Consider the following 19727-nt stretch of genomic DNA (forward strand, 5'->3'; position numbering starts at 1 on the left):
AGGCAGTAGAGCCCAAAATAGTGGCAGAGGCTAAAATTGGCACCTACAAGAGTGCTGAGTTGGGCTTGAAACCTGCAGCCTGGCCCTGCTGCTGAACCCGGGAAAGGAAGCTGCTGGATCTGGGCTGGGCCTCCTCTCTTCCCCTTCTTTGACCCCCCACACCTTTTAGGACCAGAATCAGGCAGGACCCTGCAAACATAGGATGCTCTGTCCCAGGGCTCTCCATGCTTCTGCTTTCACCAGAGAAATGGGAGACCCTGAGAGGCAGAAACGAACTGCAATGTGAGTGATTATAGTTAGAGTGGAGAAGGAATTTTCTCAATAGCAGGAAACTCACCAAGGGTGGAGGTTGGCTCAGGCTGGGGCAAAGAGTCCAGAAGGAAGAATGCTCCATTCCACCCCCTTCTTGTGGAGAGACTGGCCCTACCCCAACTGCCCCCTGACTGGGGGAGGCTGGTTTCTGGTCTTTTGGCTCTGGCCTAACTTGCAACAGAGAGAACTGGGATTAGACACAAGGAAGGACTTCCTCAGCTTCTTAGCCTTCAGTAAAGGTGGCAAATTCCTCCCCGCCCCGCCAAGTAGGTGGCAGAGGCGGAGCTGGAGAGGGGGATGGGCAGACTGCGGTCAGGAAGGCCCCAGCGTGGTGGGGGCTTGTGGGAGAATGCGCTCCTCTCCCTGTCTGATTCTTCGACCTCTGGGAATGACTCTTCTCCTTCACGCTTCTAAAGACCAGGCTTTAGTTCCTCTTTGATTTTCCCGTCCTCTCCCCTCCCCTGCCCCCAATCGTAAAAGGGGTCAGTCGGCTCCGGCCTGCTTTGATGGGCCCCCGAAGGCCAGGAAGGAACTGGTGCCGGATTCCCTGGAGAGCTGGGGGCGGACGGAGTTCTCCGGCCTGCGGGTCTTTAAAGACTGAAGTCCCGCGCAGGGGGAGGGGGTGGGGAGGGAAGACCTGGGGTGTGGCGAGGGCGAGGGCGAGCGCGAGGGCAAGGGCTGCGGGCTGGCCCAGGGTGGGTTTTAGGAAAAGCGGGGCTAAGAGGCGGGTCTCTGGAGCTAGAGGGCGCCCGGAGGCGCTGGAGGGGAAACAGGCACGGGGCCCCCTCGACCCGTGCGCCGACCCGGTGCTCGTCCAAGCTGCCCTGCACAGCCCGAGGCGTCCCGTCCCGCGCGCCGGCACCCGCCCTCGCGCCGCCCCGCCTCCCCTTCCTGAGCCGAGGCGGGGGAGGAGACTCGGTTTGAGGAACTGGCGCTGGGTGCCGGGCGAGGGGAGTCAGACTTCCTGTCCCCGAGACCGACGCGTGCGGGGCGGACCCCTCCCCCGCCCTCCCCCCACAATAACTGGACGCCTGGGTCCGCGCCGCGTCCTCCCGGGCTCCCCCCGCAGATTATGTCTCGGATCGAATCTCTCACGCGGGCGCGGATCGACCGGAGCAAAGAGCTGGCGAGCAAGGTGGGCTCTGAGTCCCCTCTCCCTCCGCCCGCGGTCCTCAGGGTGCCCTTCGACCCCCGTCCTCCGCAGCGCACCCCCGGGCTCCACGCCTGCTTTCTGGGCGCCAAGATCGGGCGGAGCGTCCGCTGGGCCGGCGGCGGGACGGGGTGGGTGGGGACTGAGAGTGAGTGGGGAGGGGGCTGGGGAGCAGGAGAAGCGACCCGCGCCTCCTGCTCCGCGCAGATGCTCCGCCGGGATCCCGGGAGAGAGCGGCCCCGGGGTTTGGTCTCCTCCGATCTGACGGGACCGGGTGTTTTGGGCCGCGCGAAAGAAAGTTGCTCCGGTAAGGGATGGCTCGGGAAGGAGGGAGGTGTGCGGACGAGGGTGGGGTCGGCGAAAGCTCGCCCGCACCCCCTCCGCCCGTCTCCCACCGGATTGCGCTCGGCGTCCCCCCACCCAGCGGTCGCTGGCTTGGTCGTTCCCCCTTTGTCCCCGCCATCCGGCGGAGGGGGTGGGAGGGGGTGGTTTCCCGGCTTCCTCCCACCGCCACCACCACCACCACCACCACCCCTCCGAGACAAAAGTCAGCTCCTCCTCTCCTCGCAAATGGACTTTCCAGCTGTGATTCAGTTCTCTCCTCTGGTGGGCGGGTGTCTGGGGTCAAGACGGCTGAGGGACTGCTTACTTCCCCGCAAGCCATCACCCTCAGGTGAAGGTAGCAGAGGTCTTTGTGTAGCTGGGATCCTTTCCTGCATCCTTAGGGGTCCTGAGCACCCCTGTTCCTGGAACACAGGGTCTCCCGTCCCCATCTGCCCCACCAGCTTTCCAAGCTCCTTGTTCTCACAACCTGAAACCCTTAGGCTGACCCACTCGGCACTGTGCCTCCTGTCCCTCCTCCCCCTCCCCCAGCTCTCTTCTCTCTTCATCTTGGGGCCGTTGGCTTACCATTTCAAGAGTCGGGGTGTGCAGTTATCCTTGCCCCCCACCTCCATTGTGACCTCTTGGCCACTCCTTTCCACGTATCCTTTATCCCTGTTTTTGTACCCAGGCCCACTCCCAAACGCCATGACCTCTCCACACCCCAGACCCCAGGAAATGATGAAGCTGACTTGTAGGTGATTAAGTGAGAGCTGGGAAGAAGTACACAGGCACACAGCACCTCCCGGCTGCTCAGGGCACCCACACTCTACTCATTATCAGAAGGGCCAGGACCCAGCCCAGGGCTGGTTTAATCTGTGGCTTCTCTCTGACCCCAGTGCCCTTCCCTGGGTGCCCAGCGGGTGCTCATCAGCATCTTCAGACAAGGGAGCAGTCCCCTTAGAGATGATGGAAATCCCTCCCTATGCTTTCCTCCCATCTCCCAGCCTGGCTACCTGTCTGGAGGCTAAGTTGGGAGAAGGTTCCATTCTGGAACTTTTCCTTAAGCGGCTGGGATAAGATTCTGCTAACAGGAAAGCAACTGGAGATTTGAGTAGGGCCTAAGACAAACAGAGGCCAGGGGAGAGGTGGCTGAAGTGTGGTGGAACAGTGGGGTGGCAGACAGGCTCTTCTCAACCCTGTGCCGGGCCAGGCCCCAGCTCTGAAAGTCTGTTTATTTTTCAACCGTTTGAGCTGAGACCCTGGAGTAGAGCCAAGGGGGGCGGAGAGGTTTTTTGAAACCACGGAAATTTGGTTCCACCCTAAAAAGGAAAGCCATGGGGGAGCTGGTGGGGGGCAGACCTGGAGAGCGCATGTAGAGGGGGGTTCCGGGAGGATAGGTACTGGGGTCCTTTCTGCATTATTGGGAGGAGCTAGGGGACCAGATACCTGGTCCCCGTGTCCTGTTTTTGTTTTTTTCTTTTTTGGTATCCAAAAGCTCGGCTCTTTCTATCCTGGGCCTGGTGGTGGTTGAGACTCTGGCTAGGGGTGGGGTGTGGGGGGCTGAATGGGTGGATCTGAGAGGGCAAAGAGGCCACTGGAGGAGGGTAGTTGTCAGTTTGGCTGGTCGGAAGGGGAGGGCCACCTCCGGAAAGCTGTGGTTACAGAAAGGGGGAGTTGGTTCTTAGCCAACAAACCCTGGATCCCCTCTCTCCCCCTCCCCCAAGCACACCAGCTGTCTCCTTTCTTTTTATACCATGGTGGGAAGTAGAGGGGGGCCCCCGCTGGAAATGAGATTATTTGAGGAAGGTGGTCTCCCCTTCCACCTATCTGGGGTGATTGGTCAGAGCTAAGGTCTGCCCCCACAGCCCCCTCCCCGTTCCTCACCTGACTCCCCTGGACCTTGTTATAGAGGGAGAAATTTAAGTAGACCCTGCCCCTTTCTCCTTCCCACCCTCCTAGAGTCTTTCTGTGTGGCTCCCCCTCCTCATGCTTCCTTTTTTTCACTCCATTTCTATTCTTCCAGGCTGTCTTCAGTTCTCCACCCCCTCAATTCTCTCTGCTCTACTTCCTACCTCCACAGGCCCCAAACCCCATAGGTCCCCTTTCTCTCTTTAGCTCCCTGTTCTCCCCTCCTCCTTCCCCAAACTCTAACCTTCACTTCTCTCAGAACAAAGGGTCTTTTCCTGCCTAGGAGCAAGCAGAGGCCAGTGATCCAGGGATACTTCTGGAGGCTGGGGGGTCCCCTTGGAATCTCTTGGACTCTAGCATTGGCGTGTGGTGGGCAGGTGGAGTGGGGAGAGAGGAGAAGAGACTATTTCTTTGTTCCAAGTAATGGAGAGGTGGCTGGCTTTGTGTGCAGCACTAGGAGTGGAGCCGAAGTCAGAGAGGAGGGCTGGGTGAGCCCAGGAGTGAGCTGAGGGGGCTGGCAGTTTGGGAGGAAAGTTGAGGAATTAGGGGTCTCCCAGAGGCTGAGGCTTTTGAGGGCATAGGAAAAGATTCTAGGGGTCATGGAGGTTAGGGAAAGAGCTGAGGGAGAGGGGAGAAGCAAGAACGGGGGAAGGGAGCCAAAAGCTTAGGGAAGTCAGTGAGTGACTGCCGGGTGTTAGATGGTGCCTAGGGAAGGACCTTCTGGGGCTGACCACAGGATTTAAAGAGGCTCTCAGCTCAGTCCCTCTGGCTTCCCTGGGACCCTGACTTTGGAATCAGGGAGGGGTCAGATCTGAAGGTGTGAATCCCATTAATGCACGTGACCTGTGTATTGGTGTGTGTGTGTATGTGTCTGTGTCTGTCTGTCTGTCCCCAGATGATCTGGGTTACTATTTTGAATGGTGGTCACCACAGTAGGGGCTCTTTCTCTCTACGTGAGGAAGTAGTTCCATTCTTAGCTTCAGTCTGTAGTTTAAAGTATCATCTAGGAGCTTGAGTGAGCACATTGGTCAGGGTTCCCGGAGCTGGTAAGAGAAATGGCAGAGAGGAGCTGGCTGGACCCTTCTGGGTTTGTTTATGGCTCCTTGGGGGAGGGTGGGGGTGGGGCTGCAGGCAGCAGCTGCCCCCCTCCCGCCTCAGCCGGCCTGCCCTGTGCCAGGAGGGCAGGGAGTCCTGGCACAGCTATTGTTCGCCTGCACAAATGCCCGTCTGTTTGCATCACTCCCCCCTCCCTCTCTGCTTGTCTCTCTCTCCTGACCCGACAGGTGTGGCCGGGTGGGGGGCAGGCTGGGGTCCAGGAGGCCTGTATCTCAGGGTCTCTAGTCTGATTTTATTCCCTGTGGCCCTTAGCGCCCCTCTTCTGCTTCCCTAATGTGCCTACCCCCATTGTCCGGCATCTCATCTTCATTCATCAAGCAGGCATTTAATAAGTGCCTTTGTGTGTTCCGCGATGTCTTTTTGTGTTGTGTTTCTGGCTTTGGCGTTAGTGTTTCCGTTTGGCTGCCTTCTCCTCAGCCTCTTGCCTTTCTCTTGGCCCTGGAAGCTCCTAAAGGAGCAGAGCCTGACTGAGACCATCCCAAGCCCTCTTCTCAGTCTTGTGGCTAGGAACCCCCTCTCTCCTTACTTCCCAGCCTGTGGTTCATCCCCCATGACTCAGTGCCCTTTTCTGACTCTGAAGCCGTGCTGTCCAGGGGCCGAGCCACAGATGACTCGGATCCCAGTGGAGCCCTCCAGGGGCCTCCTGGTCACCATACAGAGGGCCTAGACAGAGGCCTCACCATCTTGGGGAAGGGGCTGCTGCCAGTTGCAGCTGGAACAGAGGTGGTTCTGAGCTCCACGTGACTCCCTCTAGGTCTGGGTTTGGACATACCCAATGGAGGAGTCAAGGGGTGCTGAGAGCTTAGACATTGCTTGGAGAGGCTCTCACTCTCCTAGGTAGGCTTTGGCATTGCCTCGTCCGTGCAAATCACCGTTTTTCTCCTTCGTCGGCCTGCAGGGCATAGTGCAGAGAAGTAGGGAGACTGCCTCTGCCTTTGAGCTTTTGCGCCGCCAGTCACAGTACCCTCTGCCATTCGCCCCGTCCTCCTTTCCCAAAAGTGACCAAGGTCTGGGATGACAATGGAAGGGAGGTTTGGGTTGGCCTTCTCCTGGCCTCCAGAGGAAACCTCAGGGTCTAAGCTCAAAGGAAGCAGAAGGGGAGAAGAAGCGCTGCGAGCCCTTCAGGTGGAGGGAGAAAAGGAGAAACGAGGCCAGGAGACCAAAGGCTCTGAAGCTCTGACAAGGAGTGCCAGGGTCCCTAGAGCAGGGGCGAGGGTGCTGCTGGTCCGCATGTCTTGGTGTCCATCCATCCATCCACCCTTCCTTTCTTCCCTCCTTCCCTCCCTCCTTCCTTCTTTTTTTTTTTTTTTTTAAGATTTTATTTTTTCCCTTTTTCTCCCCAAAGCCCCCCAGTACATAGTTGTATATTCTTGGTTGTGGGTCCTTCTAGTTGTGGCATGTGGGACGCTGCCTCAGCGTGGTTTGATGAGCAGTGCCATGTCCGCGCCCAGGATTCGAACCAACGAAACACTGGGCCGCTTGCAGCGGAGCGCGCGAACTTAACCACTCGGCCACGGGGCCAGCCCCCCTCCTTCCTTCTTTTTTTCCTTTCCAAACATGTATTGAGTGCCTGTCGTATACCAGCCATTATGTGAGGTGCTTTATTTCCTCCATCCTTGATGTAGCACTGGTGTCCATGAAGGCTGTGTAGCAAGAAAGACTTCCCATGAGGATTTGCGAGAAAGGATGATTCTAGACGCTGGACAGCAGAGGATTGAACCAAGCAGGAAGGGCCTCTGTGTGCTGGGCATGGGTGTTGTGGATCGTGGAGTAATGGGCCCTTTTCTGGGTGGACAGATCGGGGCATGGAGGTGAAAGGCTGTCCTGCTGGTGGGTGGGTAAGTGGGAGACCGATGTGATTATCTTATGAATACCTCGAAAAGAGTAGGACAAAGAACCAGACAAGCCCGTTCTCTCCATCTCTGGAGCAGGCACCCCTGGTGAGCAGGCCCTGTGTCCTTCTATCCTCACCAGCCGAGCCCCGGGGCGGGCACAGGCTGCCTCCAGGACAATAGCGCTAGGCAGTACCAGGGCCGCTTGCTGCTGGGCAGTGCCCGTGTTGGGATGTGCTGCTGCTGTGGCTGCTGCCCGCTGCTGGCCCACCTAGAGAGGGGGTCGCTTGGAGAGAGGGTGAGTGTTGGGAGGTAGAGGAGGCTGGGCCCAGAGTGCCTGGGTTGTCTCTGGGGCGTTGATGCCAGAGAGGGAAAGGCCACTAGAGATGCCGTTCTGGCTGCCCAGTCCTCTCCCTTCCGTTCCCACCTCTTTCCCAGGTGCGTGCTCCTGGAGGCCTGAGGCTGGAGGGCAGGGGTAGGTGAGGGGGGAGCTGTGGCAGCATTAGGGCAGATCTGCAGCACTGCCAACTCTGGAGTTGACCCTGATCCAGATATGTTGCTCTTTTTAATATGATATTCACGTTCGTTTGTTTGCTTGCTTTTAATTCAAGCGTAATAAGTGCTCAAACTTGTAATTTGTGTCATGGAGAAGGCTGGGAGGGCAGGAGAGGAGGAGAGAAGGGAGCGTGTAGGGCACTGAGAAGAGACACTCGGACTTGGTCTTTGAGGTCCCATGGCGCTGTTATACAGAGGAAGATTTGATCTAAGGAGCTATAATTTGGAGCAAGATAGATGGAGGTTAGACCAAAGGGAGAGTTTTCTAGTGGTCTAGATAGGGAGGTACCAGAATAGAAAAAGGGAGGCCTGGAACATTAGAGGTAAGTCAGCTTCCTTAACCAGGCCCAGCTGGAGGAGGGGAGGGAGAGGCCGGGGGCAGTGGAGGAGAAATGAGGGTGAGAAAGGAAAGGCAGAAGTGGAGGAGTGGAAGAGGGAGACCAGGAGATAGGAAGGAGAGCAGGAGACAGGAAGAGGAGAAGCAGGAGGAGAGGAGAGGAGACGAGAAAAATGGATGATCAGGGTGGAGAATGACCTCAAAACCTCTGGGCTCACTCGTCATCAGTGAGGAGCTTCTCAGGGGAAGCAGGAGAGAGAAGGATCTTGGGCCACCGGGAAGCCCTGAGACCCTAGGGCACGCGGCCCAGTATCTTCTGGGCCCTGTGCTGTTGACTCAGCCCCCGCACACTTCCCTTTTCTACCCTACGCAGCAGGCCGGTGCATCTCTTCCCCTCCCCCGCCTCTCAGCTGCTCGTGTGGCTGGAGCTGAGAGTCAGGACTGGGCCACCAAGGCCCAGGCAGAGGGCTCTCCCCTGAGTTCTAATCCGCTGTCCCAGGGCCCCAGCCAGTGTCCCCAACTTGAGGTTCATACCCTCAGCCTCAGCAATGTGGATCCCGCTCTTTGGTTTCTGAGAAACAGGGAAACTTGGAGGGAGTGGTCTTGTCAGCTCCTGTTCCTGCTCTTCAACCTCCAAGAGTGGAGGGAAAATCCGGGCATCTGAGGTGACCACTAAGGAAGGTCCTGGATTAGGAGGGAAGAATGGTATCCCATCTTGGCACCTTCCCAGGCTTTTGGGGAAGCTCAGGGGCTTGAGGAGGGACAGAAAAGAGGTCAGGGAGAGTGACTTGACCTGCAGAGACCAGGGGGAAGCAGGAGAAGAAAAAGCTGAGGTGGGAAATGCCAGCCTCTGAGGTTTTGAGGTAGGGCACACAGCGTGCCCCATCTCGGCAGAGACCAGAGCAGGAAGAACTGATGTTGCAGCTGGAGGGTGGAGGGTAGATGCCAGGAAGGACTTCCTAGGATGGGAGAGACTAACCGGGTGAGAGGAATAGAGGGAGCTCTCTAAGGTTTTGGGGGAGAGACTCGAGATCAAAACTAGGCTCCTGCTGCCTAGAGGTTAGCGGTGGACATGCTCCCTCCCGCAAAGAGCTCGTGTGACCTTGGCTGAGTGTGTGCGTGTGACCTTGGCTGAGTGTGTGCGGAAGAGGTAGAGGTTTGGGATCCTGACCTCTGGGTTGGGGGTGGCATTATGCCGCTTTCAGCCAATCTAATTAGGGGATCTCCTGCCCCCCACTGTGACTGCCACGGAGACAGCGGCTCCAACACCGGTTGTCATGGTTATAAGAGGAGCTAACTCCCATAGATTTGAAAGCGCTGGTGAGCTGGCACCCTCTGCTTCGCCTGCTCTCCCCTCCTCTCTGCGCATCTTCCCCCGGCACAGAGAGGAGAGTACAGCAGCTCGGGGGCGAGCAGAGCTAGGGCTGGAAGGTGGAGTGAGGACGCGGAGGTCTAGAGCCAGGGAGATGAGTGGCAACAGGAGGCAGCCCAGCCGCCGGGGCCAGGTAGGTCAGGGGCCAGCTAGGCCCCTCTCAGGGCTGGGCTGGTCACTCCTGGACCGCTGCCTCCGACACCCTGAGACAGGCTCTGCTTTAGGAAGTGGTGTCTTTCCGGCAACGCCAGGCGGGCATCATTCCCTCACCTCTGCCCTCAACCTGTCTCTCTGGACCCTCAGGAACCCTGGCATCTTCCAGCCTCACTTCCTGTCTCTCTCCCCTTCCACAGACCCGGGAAAAGGAGAAGATGAAGGAAGCCAAGGATGCCCGCTATACCAATGGGCACCTCTTCACCACCATCTCCGTTTCGGGCATGACCATGTGCTATGCCTGTAACAAGAGCATCACAGCCAAGGAAGCCCTCATCTGCCCAAGTAAGTTGTTTGGACCCTGAATGTCTCTCTGACTCGGTGCCCACTGACCCTAACCTTTCCATCTGTCCTTTTTGCCCTGGATCCATAAGGGTCAGTCTCTTCTCGGAGCCCCAGCAAGGCCCAAATACCAGCGCCAGATGCTTGAGCCTTTTCTCCCTTTGCTCACACCTAGGAGTGGTGGCGGTCCGAATATGGCATAAGGAGGACTAGCTGGGAATGTGGGGGAGGGGAGGCAGGGATGGCTCCCCTTGCAGCTGTCGTCCACTGGGCATCCCCCAGCTCCCTGAACAGCTGCTGAGGGTCAGGGGAACTGATTGGAGAAGGAGCAGGAATGTTGCGGGGGGGGGGGGGGGGACCGGGAGGGGAAGATAGGGGAGCTGGGTGGGAAGCTGCCGGCCTTGCAGCTGGTTCTGCCTGTCTTCCTGGGCAGAACTGGACATTCGGGACTTCAGGGTCCCCCTGCCCTTCGCTTTCTGTTGACTGGGTGGAGGCTGAAATCTCTAAATCCCTGCACTTTGAAGCAGAGGATGGGATTAGCACCCTCCATCTCCAGTTTTAGTCTGACTGATCCACAGTGAGAAAGAGAGACCACAGCAGGAACATGTGTGTTGGGGGACAGGGCTTAGATCTCCTGACCTTCATCCACATCGAGGGTAGCCCTGTTTTTAGGAAGTACAAGCAAGGAATTCTTCAGGATGCCCAGACAGAGGGCTCCTGTCGTGTCCCGTCTCCCTCCCCACTGCCCACAATTTATGGCAAAGAGCTGCTTCTGCCTAGAGCAAGACCACTGTGACCTGCTAATGAATAGTGGGACAAAAGCCGTAGCCTCTAAATCCCTATGGAACTTGGGGCAGGCACCCCCAGAAAGAACCAGTGGGGCCTCCCTACTTTCTCACTGCTCAACTTAGAGTTTTGAGGATGAGGAGGGAACCCCAATCTAGATCCCTCTAGAGACCTGACAGAATTCCCAATCTGGAAGCTTGTTGCCAGGGGAACTGGGGAGGCGGGCAGCAAGCACTATTTTGAGAGCAGGTGGAAAGCGGAGGTTCGATCCAGAGACACTGGGTGCTGGGGGTAGAAGGGAGCTTCAGAGGGGTGGGGGCAGCTGCAGCCCCCACTTCTGTCTGCCCCTCTGCCCCACCCTGCTCGCCTTGTATTTGTGGAAGTGAGTGTGGTGCTGGGTATTGTCTGAAGGACTTAGCAGAGTTTCCGGTGTTGTTGGACGGCAGAGGGGAAGCTGGAGAGGGCCAAGGGCTGAGGGCATGTTGGGGAAAGGGTCAGCCAGTGGTCCCTGAGCCTAGGCTTGGCTCCTCCTCCTCTCCTCTCCTCTCCTCTCCTCTCCTCTCTTCTCCTACCCCATGGCAAGGTAGGGTGGGTGATGGGAGAGCAGCATATGGAGTGTGGGAGCTGTGGCTTCGCCTTAGTTGGGGAACAGCCCTCCCCAGGCCTGGAAGGAAGGAGGCAGACTGACTGGAGTGGTAGCAAGTGTTGCTGAGGCCTGCAGAAGGCAGGCGGGCAGGCTTGGGAGGGCAGGGCAGGGCAGGGCCTGTCCCCACTCTACCACTGGACCCATCAGCCTTCGCTGATGTTCAGGCCCAGCCAGAGTTCATGAGCATATGTGTGGTTCAACGGAAAGAGCACAGCCTTTGGATTCAGGCACACCTGCGTTTAAATCCTAGTTCTAACATTAGCTGTATGACCTCTGGCAGACGATTTAACCTCTCCAGGAGACAGGGTCCTCATCTGTAAAATGAGGATAATTGAATCTACCTCAAAGACTTGTTAGGATCGAGTAAATGTGGAACAGTGACTAGATGCTCAGGGGATGTTAATTCCCCCCTCTCTGCCCCTAGCCCCCATCCCAGCTGCTCCTGTGCCATCTTCTGTTCCGTGGGCGTCCTCTCTTCCATCTGTCATTCTCAACCACCTTTGTGCTTCTTGAGCTCGTCTCTGGCAGCCAGTAACCCCTTCTTCCCTCTAGTCCACCTCGCAGGTCATCTTTGAGTCAGGATTGCCCACCCCTCCTGATTGCTCAGTTCCCGTCGACACCTATACCCCCTCACTTCATTTCCTGCTTGAAGGAAGGGGGAGGCGGGAGGAGAGGGTCTGGAGTGCGGTGATGGTCAAGAAGTCTGGGAAGGGGGGAGAGTCTCTGAGACTGTGTGGCCAGGGGGAGATGGGTGTCTGCATGTGGGTGTGTCCCCTCCTGTACCACCCGGCCCTCCCTTTACCCTCTCTACCCCACCCTCCCAGCCTGCAATGTGACTATCCACAACCGCTGTAAAGACACCCTCGCCAACTGTACCAAGGTCAAGCAGAAGGTGAGATGGCAGGGAGGGCAGAGGGCTGGGGGAGAGGGTAGTGAGTGTGTGGTACCCACATGGCTTTTCCATTCATTCCTTACCCTGTGTTCCTCAACCCCTCTCCTCACCATGGGGCAGCCCAGACCCTCAGCCCCGGGCCTCAGGCCCCGAGGGGGCCAAGCCTATCGCTGCAGACACATCCCTCCAGCACTGGGCTCAGCTACCCTGATGCCCTTGGCCACCGTAGCAGCTTTCTCCCAAGGGGCCAGCGGCCCAGCTCCTGCCCCATGCCTGTGGGGGCGACCCTTGTGTGACAGCTATTCTTGGTATCTCTTTCTTGCTCTCTGCCTCACAGCAACAGAAAGCTGCCCTGCTGAAGAACAACACTGCCTTGCAGTCTGTTTCACTTCGCAGTAAGAGTGAGTAGTGAGGGCGTGCAGAAGCCCCCTAGGACCCTCGACCCAGGCCTCTCAGCCCTTGGCTCTGCTGCCCCCCTGAGGTCATTCCTGGGCACAGCACTTTCTTCCCCTCACTTGGAAGCAGTTGGAGGGGCCATAAAGGATCTCCAGACTCCCGGGCTTAGGGGCAGGACAGGAGAATTCAAATGGGGATGAGGGCTTGGATGACCAGTCATCTGAGCCTGGTCACATCCTGTATTACTATTATCGATTATTTACACCGTACTTGGGAGTGTTGGCGGCAGCTGTCAAGTATTAGTTCAGACAGCTTTGGTGTAACAGAAGGAGCATGGTACTTAGTAAAAAAGGCCAGATTCTGAGTCCCTGCTCAGCCACTAGCTGAGTCACCCCAGACAAATCTCTTAACCTTTCTGAGCTTCAGGTTGCTCATAGGCTTATTGCGGGAAGAGAGGAGATAAGGAAAGCCCTTTGTAAACATTGAAAGTATTTCAGGGTATAAGGTGGCATTGCTGTTATCACCTTTCTTTGACAAGAGGCTGCTAAGGGTGGGGTGGGAGAGGAGGCCTCACTTCTGGTTGAGAAGCCTGGCAGGCCTGAATCTTGGGACGCCACCAGTTTGATGTCTGCCTGCTCCATATCCCCCACAGCCACCACCCGGGAGCGGCCCAGCTCTGCCATCTATCCCTCCGACAGCTTCAGGCAGTCCCTGCTTGGCTCCCGCCGTGGCCGCTCCTCCTTGTCTTTAGCCAAGAGTGTTTCCACCACCAACATTGCTGGGTGAGCCTCTACTTGGGGAAGGGAGAGCCAGGTAGACAGAGAGTGTGGCAGTGGAGCCCGGGGGGGCTGAGAGGTCCTTCCCATCCCTGAGTTCAGAATTATAGACAGACAGGTAAGGAGAATTTGGGGTGACTGCCTCTCGGATCCTGGCCTCAGTTCCCCAGCCGGGAAGGGATCTGTTGCCTGAGTTGAGTGATGCAGCCAGCCTCCACTTCCCTCAGACACTTCAATGATGAGTCTCCCCTGGGGCTGCGCCGGATTCTGTCCCAGTCCACAGACTCCCTCAACATGCGGAACCGAACCCTGTCGGTGGAGTCCCTCATCGACGAAGGTGACCGTGCCTGGGCCTGGGGGACACCTGGGGCTGAGGGGCTGACGGGAGCAGGCCTGCAAACGGTCCGGTGGGAAGGGATCTAGAGAAGGGCCCGGGACCTGGGGAAGAGGATTTGGCTTTGAGTTGTTTCCCCCATGGATGTCTAGGTGCAGAGGTCATCTACAACGAACTGATGAGTGACTTTGAGATGGATGAGAAGGACTTTGCAGCTGATTCCTGGAGCCTTGCTGTGGACAGCAGCTTCTTGCAGCAGCATAAAAAGGAAGTGATGAAGCAGCAGGATGTCATCTACGGTGAGCCAAGAAGACCACTTCTAGACTCCTGTTTCTTCACTAGATCCTGTGTTCTGTGCCCCTCTGCCAGCCCTCACTGCTCAAGACGCTTTCCTTCTTATCCCCCTTACCTCCAGGACCCTGCCTGGCGTCCCACAAGTTGCTACCGGGTCCCCCACCTTTTGGGACTGTTGGTCTCCAAGGCCCTATCTTTATCACTTTCTTCAAGTCAATTCTTAGTCTTTACTCTCTGCCTGTGCCATGCCCAACACTGGGCTGGGGACAGTGGGAAACCTGGACATGTAGAAGACATGTGGTTCTTGCCCTAAAACCGCTTACAGCTTGAGATGGCAAGGCATAAAGATAGAAAATGATTAGAAAATGATCTAAGAGCATAAGAATGCAGAATGTTAACCTGGAAGGGACCTTGAAAACCTCAAACGAGCTCTGAGGTCTCCAGCCTAGGCCCCAACAATTGTGGCCAAGCCAGGGTGGAGGCCGAATGTCCCGTTGTCCCCACAGAGCTAATCCAGACGGAACTGCACCACGTGCGGACACTGAAGATCATGACCCGCCTCTTCCGCACGGGGATGCTGGAAGAGCTACAGCTGGAGCCTGCAGTGGTCCAGGGCCTGTTCCCCTGCGTGGACGAGCTCAGTGACATCCATACACGATTCCTCAGCCAACTGTTAGAACGCCGACGCCAGGCCCTGTGCCCTGGCAGCACCCGGAACTTTGTCATCCATCGTTTGGGTGACCTGCTCATCAGCCAGGTGTGAAAAGGCAGGATTCATGGGCAACATTCATGGAAGGAGGTGTGACTGGAGTGGGCATTTCTTGCCTCCAAACTCTAGGGGGTGGAGCCAGGGAGGGCTGGAGAGGCAGGAAGCCAGCCTGTTTGGCGGGACGCCGGAGGGTGTCTAGGGGATAAGGTATGTCTAAGGGATGTGCTGACCCAGCCTTGCTCCCTCGACTTCTAGTTCTCAGGTCCCAGCGCCGAGCAGATGCGTAAGACCTACTCGGAGTTCTGTAGCCGCCACACCAAGGCCGTAAAGCTCTACAAGGAGCTGTACGCCCGAGACAAACGCTTCCAGCAGTTCATCCGGGTGAGCAGACCTGTCCAGGGCCCACGCTCAGAGCCTCCTCTAGGGGCCCAGTCCCAGCCTTCCCCACTCACGGGCGAGCACGTGTGTGCTGCCCCCACACGGAGGTCAGGTGTTCACCACCCCTCGTGGACCCATCCTCTCGCGGATCCTGTCAACCGTAACCCCTCATAGTGGGAGAACAAGTGCTTTTCGCTGCCTTGTCTGGTTGGTCCTTACAATAAGCCTGTGGCCTTATCCCCATTTTCCAGATGCAGTCACCTAAGCCAGCGTGAGGTAAATGGCCAAGTTAGGGCCAGCACCAGAGCTTAGGCTCCAAGTCCAGCGTTCTTTCTGTTGCCCTCCCCTCTGGCCGCACTCTGGCCCTGAGCCCCGCCTCTACCCTTGTAGAAAGTGACCCGCTCGGCTGTGCTGAAGCGGCATGGGGTCCAGGAGTGTATCCTACTGGTGACTCAGCGCATCACCAAGTACCCGGTGCTCATCAACCGGATCTTGCAGCATTCCCACGGTGAGAGGGAGGGAGGGCCCCAGGAGCAGGGTGGGGAGGGGGCTGTCTGGGGTGAGAAAAGGCTCAAGATAACCAAGGGAAGGTATGGGGGCACACGTGGAACCCAGGACAGCCTCCGAAGGTGGGATGGAGACACGGTGGGAATTGGGGCTGGAGGGCAGCTGGCTCACCCGTCCTTCATGCCAACCCTGGCACCAGGGATGGAGGAGGAACGCCAGGACCTGACGACAGCACTGGGGCTAGTGAAGGAGTTGCTGTCCAATGTGGACCAGGATGTGCATGAGCTGGAGAAAGGTGCCCGCCTGCAGGAGATCTACAACCGCATGGACCCTCGGGCCCAGACCCCAGTGCCTGGCAAGGGCCCTTTTGGCCGAGAGGAGCTTCTGCGGCGCAAGCTGATCCATGATGGTTGCCTGCTCTGGAAGACGGCAACTGGGCGCTTCAAAGGTCAGTGGTCAGCTTGGCAGGCCGGGCAAGAGTCCGCTGTCAGATATAGAGAGGGAGAAGCATCCAGCCCTTAGGACCTCTTTTTATGTAGCCCTACACCCAGGGTGAGACCCAGTGGGAGGAAAGAATGTGGTCTCTGTTGCAGCTAAAGTCTGAATCTGGATTTAACTTCATGGACCATACAAGGACTTCCTTATTAGTATTTATTCATTTCTTTGGTCCTTGTGTGCCTGGAGAACTACCAGTTTTGATGAGGAGGACAGAGAAACTCCAGGATTGGAGGACAAGATCAGGGTAGTTGGTTCCTCCAGCTGGAATCCCACCTGCCAGGACTGGGACTGGGGAATGGGCAGGAGCTTTGGGGAGACAGCTGGGAAAGGCCCACAGGAGGGGCCTGAACCCAGGGAAGGATGGGCAGGGTGGAGAGGAGCGAAAAGAGCAGAGAGGGCATGCGAGCGTCAGGGGCACAATTCCCATTCCCTTTCCCAGGTTGCACTGGACAAGTCTTCCCTACCTAAATCAAGGCAAGAGAGTAGCAGGCCTTGGCTTTGTGGGTGAAGAATGAGGGACAAAAGTCAACTGTGCTATCTGAGGCCAGAGCCTGCCCAGAGCCTCTGTCCCATGTCATGAAACCCCCACTCCACGTACTTGGGTACCTCAGTCTCCACCAGCCACTTTCCTTCATCCCTTTCTCTTCTTCCCATCCCTCCCACGCAGAAGCTAAAAATGTAAACCATGGGGGGTTAAAAATAGCAAGGCTGGAGAGCTTTATTTCTGAAGCATTTAGCAAAAGCCCTCCCCTTCTGAGTGCCCACAGTTTAGTAAAATTTCCAAGGGCAAAGGGTGACTGTGTTTTCTTGACTGTGACATCTGAGTTTTATGGACTCGACTTTTGTTTCCCCCCTCAGTCTTAAAGTGCTGGACCTCATAGGATCTGAAAGCCTGGAAGGTGGGGCAGAGAAGGAAAAGGAAGGAGGGGCCTGCTGGGGTTGGAGGAGATGGGTGTGTTCAACTGGGGAGAGATGGATGAGGAACCCAACTTTCGCCCTCCCTACCCAGCACTAAATGAGAAGTGGAAATATGCTGGGGCAGGGGAATTTAGGTCAGATGTCCACAAAAGTCTTGTGTTAGTTTGTTGTTAGATATGGAACTGAAAGGCTGAAAAAAGGTGGCCCCTCCTACTCTGGAAATCCTTTTTACCCTCACAAAAATCTGGGATCCTTTCACCCAGAAAAATACACGTGTTATATTAATATGTTAAATTGCCTGTGCAACTTCAGAGGGTTTGCAGAGCCCCTGAAGCCTGCAGTGGGTATCACAGGGATCTGCAGAGCCTGTGTTAAACCTGCATCCGTTGGCTGAAGAGGGTTTTCTTCAAAGGCGGTGGGTGATCCCTTATGGTCTCCTCCAGCCCATGAAGCTGTTTCATCTGATAGCACATGCGCTTTTTTTCCTCTCGTTTCTGAGCTGTAAGACTGGGGACATGGGAGGTCTGCAAAGGTGGAGGAAGCAACCAGAGGGAAGAGAGGCCAGGAAGAGGGGGCGTCGGGAGCACTAAGCTGTCAGGCTAGGCCTGGTCCTTGGGAAAGAGGGGAATAGCTGCTCGGACCCTCTAATGCTGACTGTTCTCCGGCCCTTCTCCCCCTGCCAGATGTGCTGATGCTGCTGATGACAGATGTGCTGGTGTTTCTCCAGGAAAAGGACCAGAAGTATATCTTCCCTACCCTGGTGAGACCCTCTTCCTCTTCCTTTCTCAGAACAGACAAGTGTTGCAGGCCTTTCTTGCTTTCCTACGTAAGCCCGAAAAAACCCTGGAATCCTCCACAGAGTCAAACAGCTGTTACTGTAACCGTTACTATAACGCGATAAGGAGAAATAAGAATAGCTGACAGGTGTTGTTACCGTGTGTGGGCACTGTTACACCTGTGAGCAAGGCCCATTATTATCCTCTTGTAGATAAGGAAAGGAAAGCTTAAAGTTAATTAAATTGTCAAGGGTCACATACATTTCTGAGTCCTCTCTGGCTGCCACCAGAGCCTGGGCTCTTCACTGGTATTGTGGGCTGACTCTTCAATCTTTTGAGTATTCTAGAAGGACTGAAGACCCAAGTATCCAAGGGTCAGGATTCCCAAGCTTAATCCTCCTTCTCCCCTGACTGGCAGGACAAGCCCTCAGTGGTACCGCTGCAGAATCTAATCGTTCGGGACATCGCCAACCAGGAGAAAGGGATGTTTCTGATCAGCTCGGGGCCCCCTGAGATGTATGAGGTCCACACGGCATCCCGAGATGACCGGAGCACCTGGATCCGCGTCATTCAGCAGAGCGTGCGAGTGTGAGTGTGTATATGGCCTCAGGGCACCTGCAGTTTAGGGCCCCGGGCCCGGGCACTTCGGCAAACAGAACCCAGGGTTCAGAGGTGGAGGCAGAGGCTGGGGGAGAGAAGATGGCACAAGGCAGGAAAGGTCATCTGTGTCCTCATTCCTGTAAAGTCGTATTTTATGCGATGACAACTCTGACCACCTTTCAAATGCAGCATGAGCTAACAAGCAAAGGAATTCTGTCGCATGGTGGCCTACCTGCCAGCCACCAGTACCGTTTCAGCTGCATTAACATCTCAGTCCATAGGCACTGGGCTGCTACTTGGATTGTATTGTGTTTTGCCTTCATCTTCTAAAAATGAATGAAAAAGAGGATAATGAAAGCATTGATACTGGAAATAAGAGGTGCAAGTCTCAGACAACCTCCATACAATAGAGGCAAGAAGGAAACTGTTCAGTTGCTAAAGCAGCAAATCCTTGGCTTCTGTTGGACACACATTAGGTCTGAGGCAGTCAACTGTGTATCTGCTCTGGTGAAAAAGTCAAGTAAATGCGTGCGTGTAAAATGTTGAAAACGGATTCCTGAAGATTATGCCTAAAGATAAACTCAATTAGGATGTTTATGATATTTTTTAGCTTTCAAGGAATGGATTCTTCTGGACTTTATAATATGTAAAGCTACTTTTTTTTTTTTACTTCTGCAATTTAGACTTTCGAATCAATTTTTCAGAAATGCATACAAAAGTATGAAATTGCCTTTTCTAGGAAAACAATACAAAATATCTGTCCCATTCACGGTAGATCCATGAGTGGCCTCTTTATTAATAGTATAATATTTGTAATTGTGAAATCATAATTAATATTATTCTTTGCCATTGATTTATTGAGCTTCTGCCGTGTTCAAAGCACTGTTACATTATTTCCTCTAATACTAACCAAAACCCTGTGAGGAAGATGTTATCCCCATTTTTCAGATGAGGAAGTAGATTAGCACCTGGTAAACGGGGGAGCCAGGATTTGAGCCCAGTTTGCTTGATGCCAAAACTGTAGTTGTCCCTCTGCACTGTGCTGCCTCTGCAGTGACCTCTGGAGAAGTTTATCCTTCCCGGTAAACACAGATGATGGGTGCTAAGAAAAGAGAGGGTCAGGAGCAGATGAAGCCAGGGCACGCGGCCGGTGAGCCCCTACCAGGGAAGCGAACAGCGTGTTTGGGAAGGAGGGAAAACTGATTCCTGGTCTGTAACCCAGCTTCCTCCCCCCAACCCCACCCGACCTGTTCTCCCTCCAGATGCCCATCCAGGGATGACTTCCCCCTGATTGAGACGGAGGATGAGGCTTACCTGCGGCGAATCAAGAGTAAGTCCGCCCAGAGAGCTTGTTAAATAATGTATGATACATCCACGATGGAATACCATGGAACTATTTAAAAAAGTGAGGTGGCTCTATGAGTGCCGATATAGATCCATAACTAAAATATACTAAGCGAAAGAGTGAAGTTTAAAACAAGGGTAAGGTGTATGCCACCACTCGTGTCAAAATAATGGAGATAGCTGTATGTCATATGTATTTTGTGTGTGTGTGTGTGTGTGTGTGTGTAATATCTCTAGCAAGATAAGCTATTGTTACTGTGGCTGCCTCTGGGAAGGTGGACTAGGAAGACCAGGATTGAGACAGGATTGATTACTTTTTTACTCTTAAGGCTTTATATTACTTAGGTTGTGATCTAACTGCTCTACCAAAAGACCAATGAAAGTCAGTTGCTTAAATGAGGCAGAGGATTATTTCTCTCCACGTAACAGTCCAGAAGTGGGAAGCGTGGGGTAGCCGTGCAGCTGTGCCATC

At 55.4% G+C, this 19727-nt stretch overlaps 1 protein-coding gene across 14 annotated transcripts in view; it reads left to right on the forward strand.

Moving 5' to 3' along the window:
• The window catches only part of ARHGEF2 (Rho/Rac guanine nucleotide exchange factor 2), a 50500-nt gene that overhangs the window by 25722 nt on the left and 5051 nt on the right, over nt 1-19727 (forward strand). For 9 of the 14 annotated variants that reach the window (XM_070608630.1, XM_070608632.1, XM_070608633.1 and 6 more), the window contains 13 exons: nt 9260-9404; nt 11658-11725; nt 12063-12126; nt 12774-12903; nt 13125-13234; nt 13384-13530; nt 14032-14282; nt 14490-14615; nt 15003-15120; nt 15319-15567; nt 17219-17295; nt 17730-17899; nt 19174-19241. In XM_070608630.1, the coding sequence (XP_070464731.1) occupies nt 9260-9404; nt 11658-11725; nt 12063-12126; nt 12774-12903; nt 13125-13234; nt 13384-13530; nt 14032-14282; nt 14490-14615; nt 15003-15120; nt 15319-15567; nt 17219-17295; nt 17730-17899; nt 19174-19241 (1723 nt within the window). Of the gene's footprint in view, nt 1-587; nt 1448-1558; nt 1770-6810; nt 7081-8841; nt 9040-9259; nt 9405-11657; nt 11726-12062; nt 12127-12773; nt 12904-13124; nt 13235-13383; nt 13531-14031; nt 14283-14489; nt 14616-15002; nt 15121-15318; nt 15568-17218; nt 17296-17729; nt 17900-19173; nt 19242-19727 lie in introns of those variants that run through there. The other 5 variants (XM_070608641.1, XM_070608644.1, XM_070608640.1 and 2 more) reach the window with 5 other exon arrangements.

This window comes from Equus przewalskii, unplaced genomic scaffold (genome assembly GCF_037783145.1).
Source record: "Equus przewalskii isolate Varuska unplaced genomic scaffold, EquPr2 ChrUn-9, whole genome shotgun sequence".
NCBI classification, from domain to species: domain Eukaryota; kingdom Metazoa; phylum Chordata; class Mammalia; order Perissodactyla; family Equidae; genus Equus; species Equus przewalskii.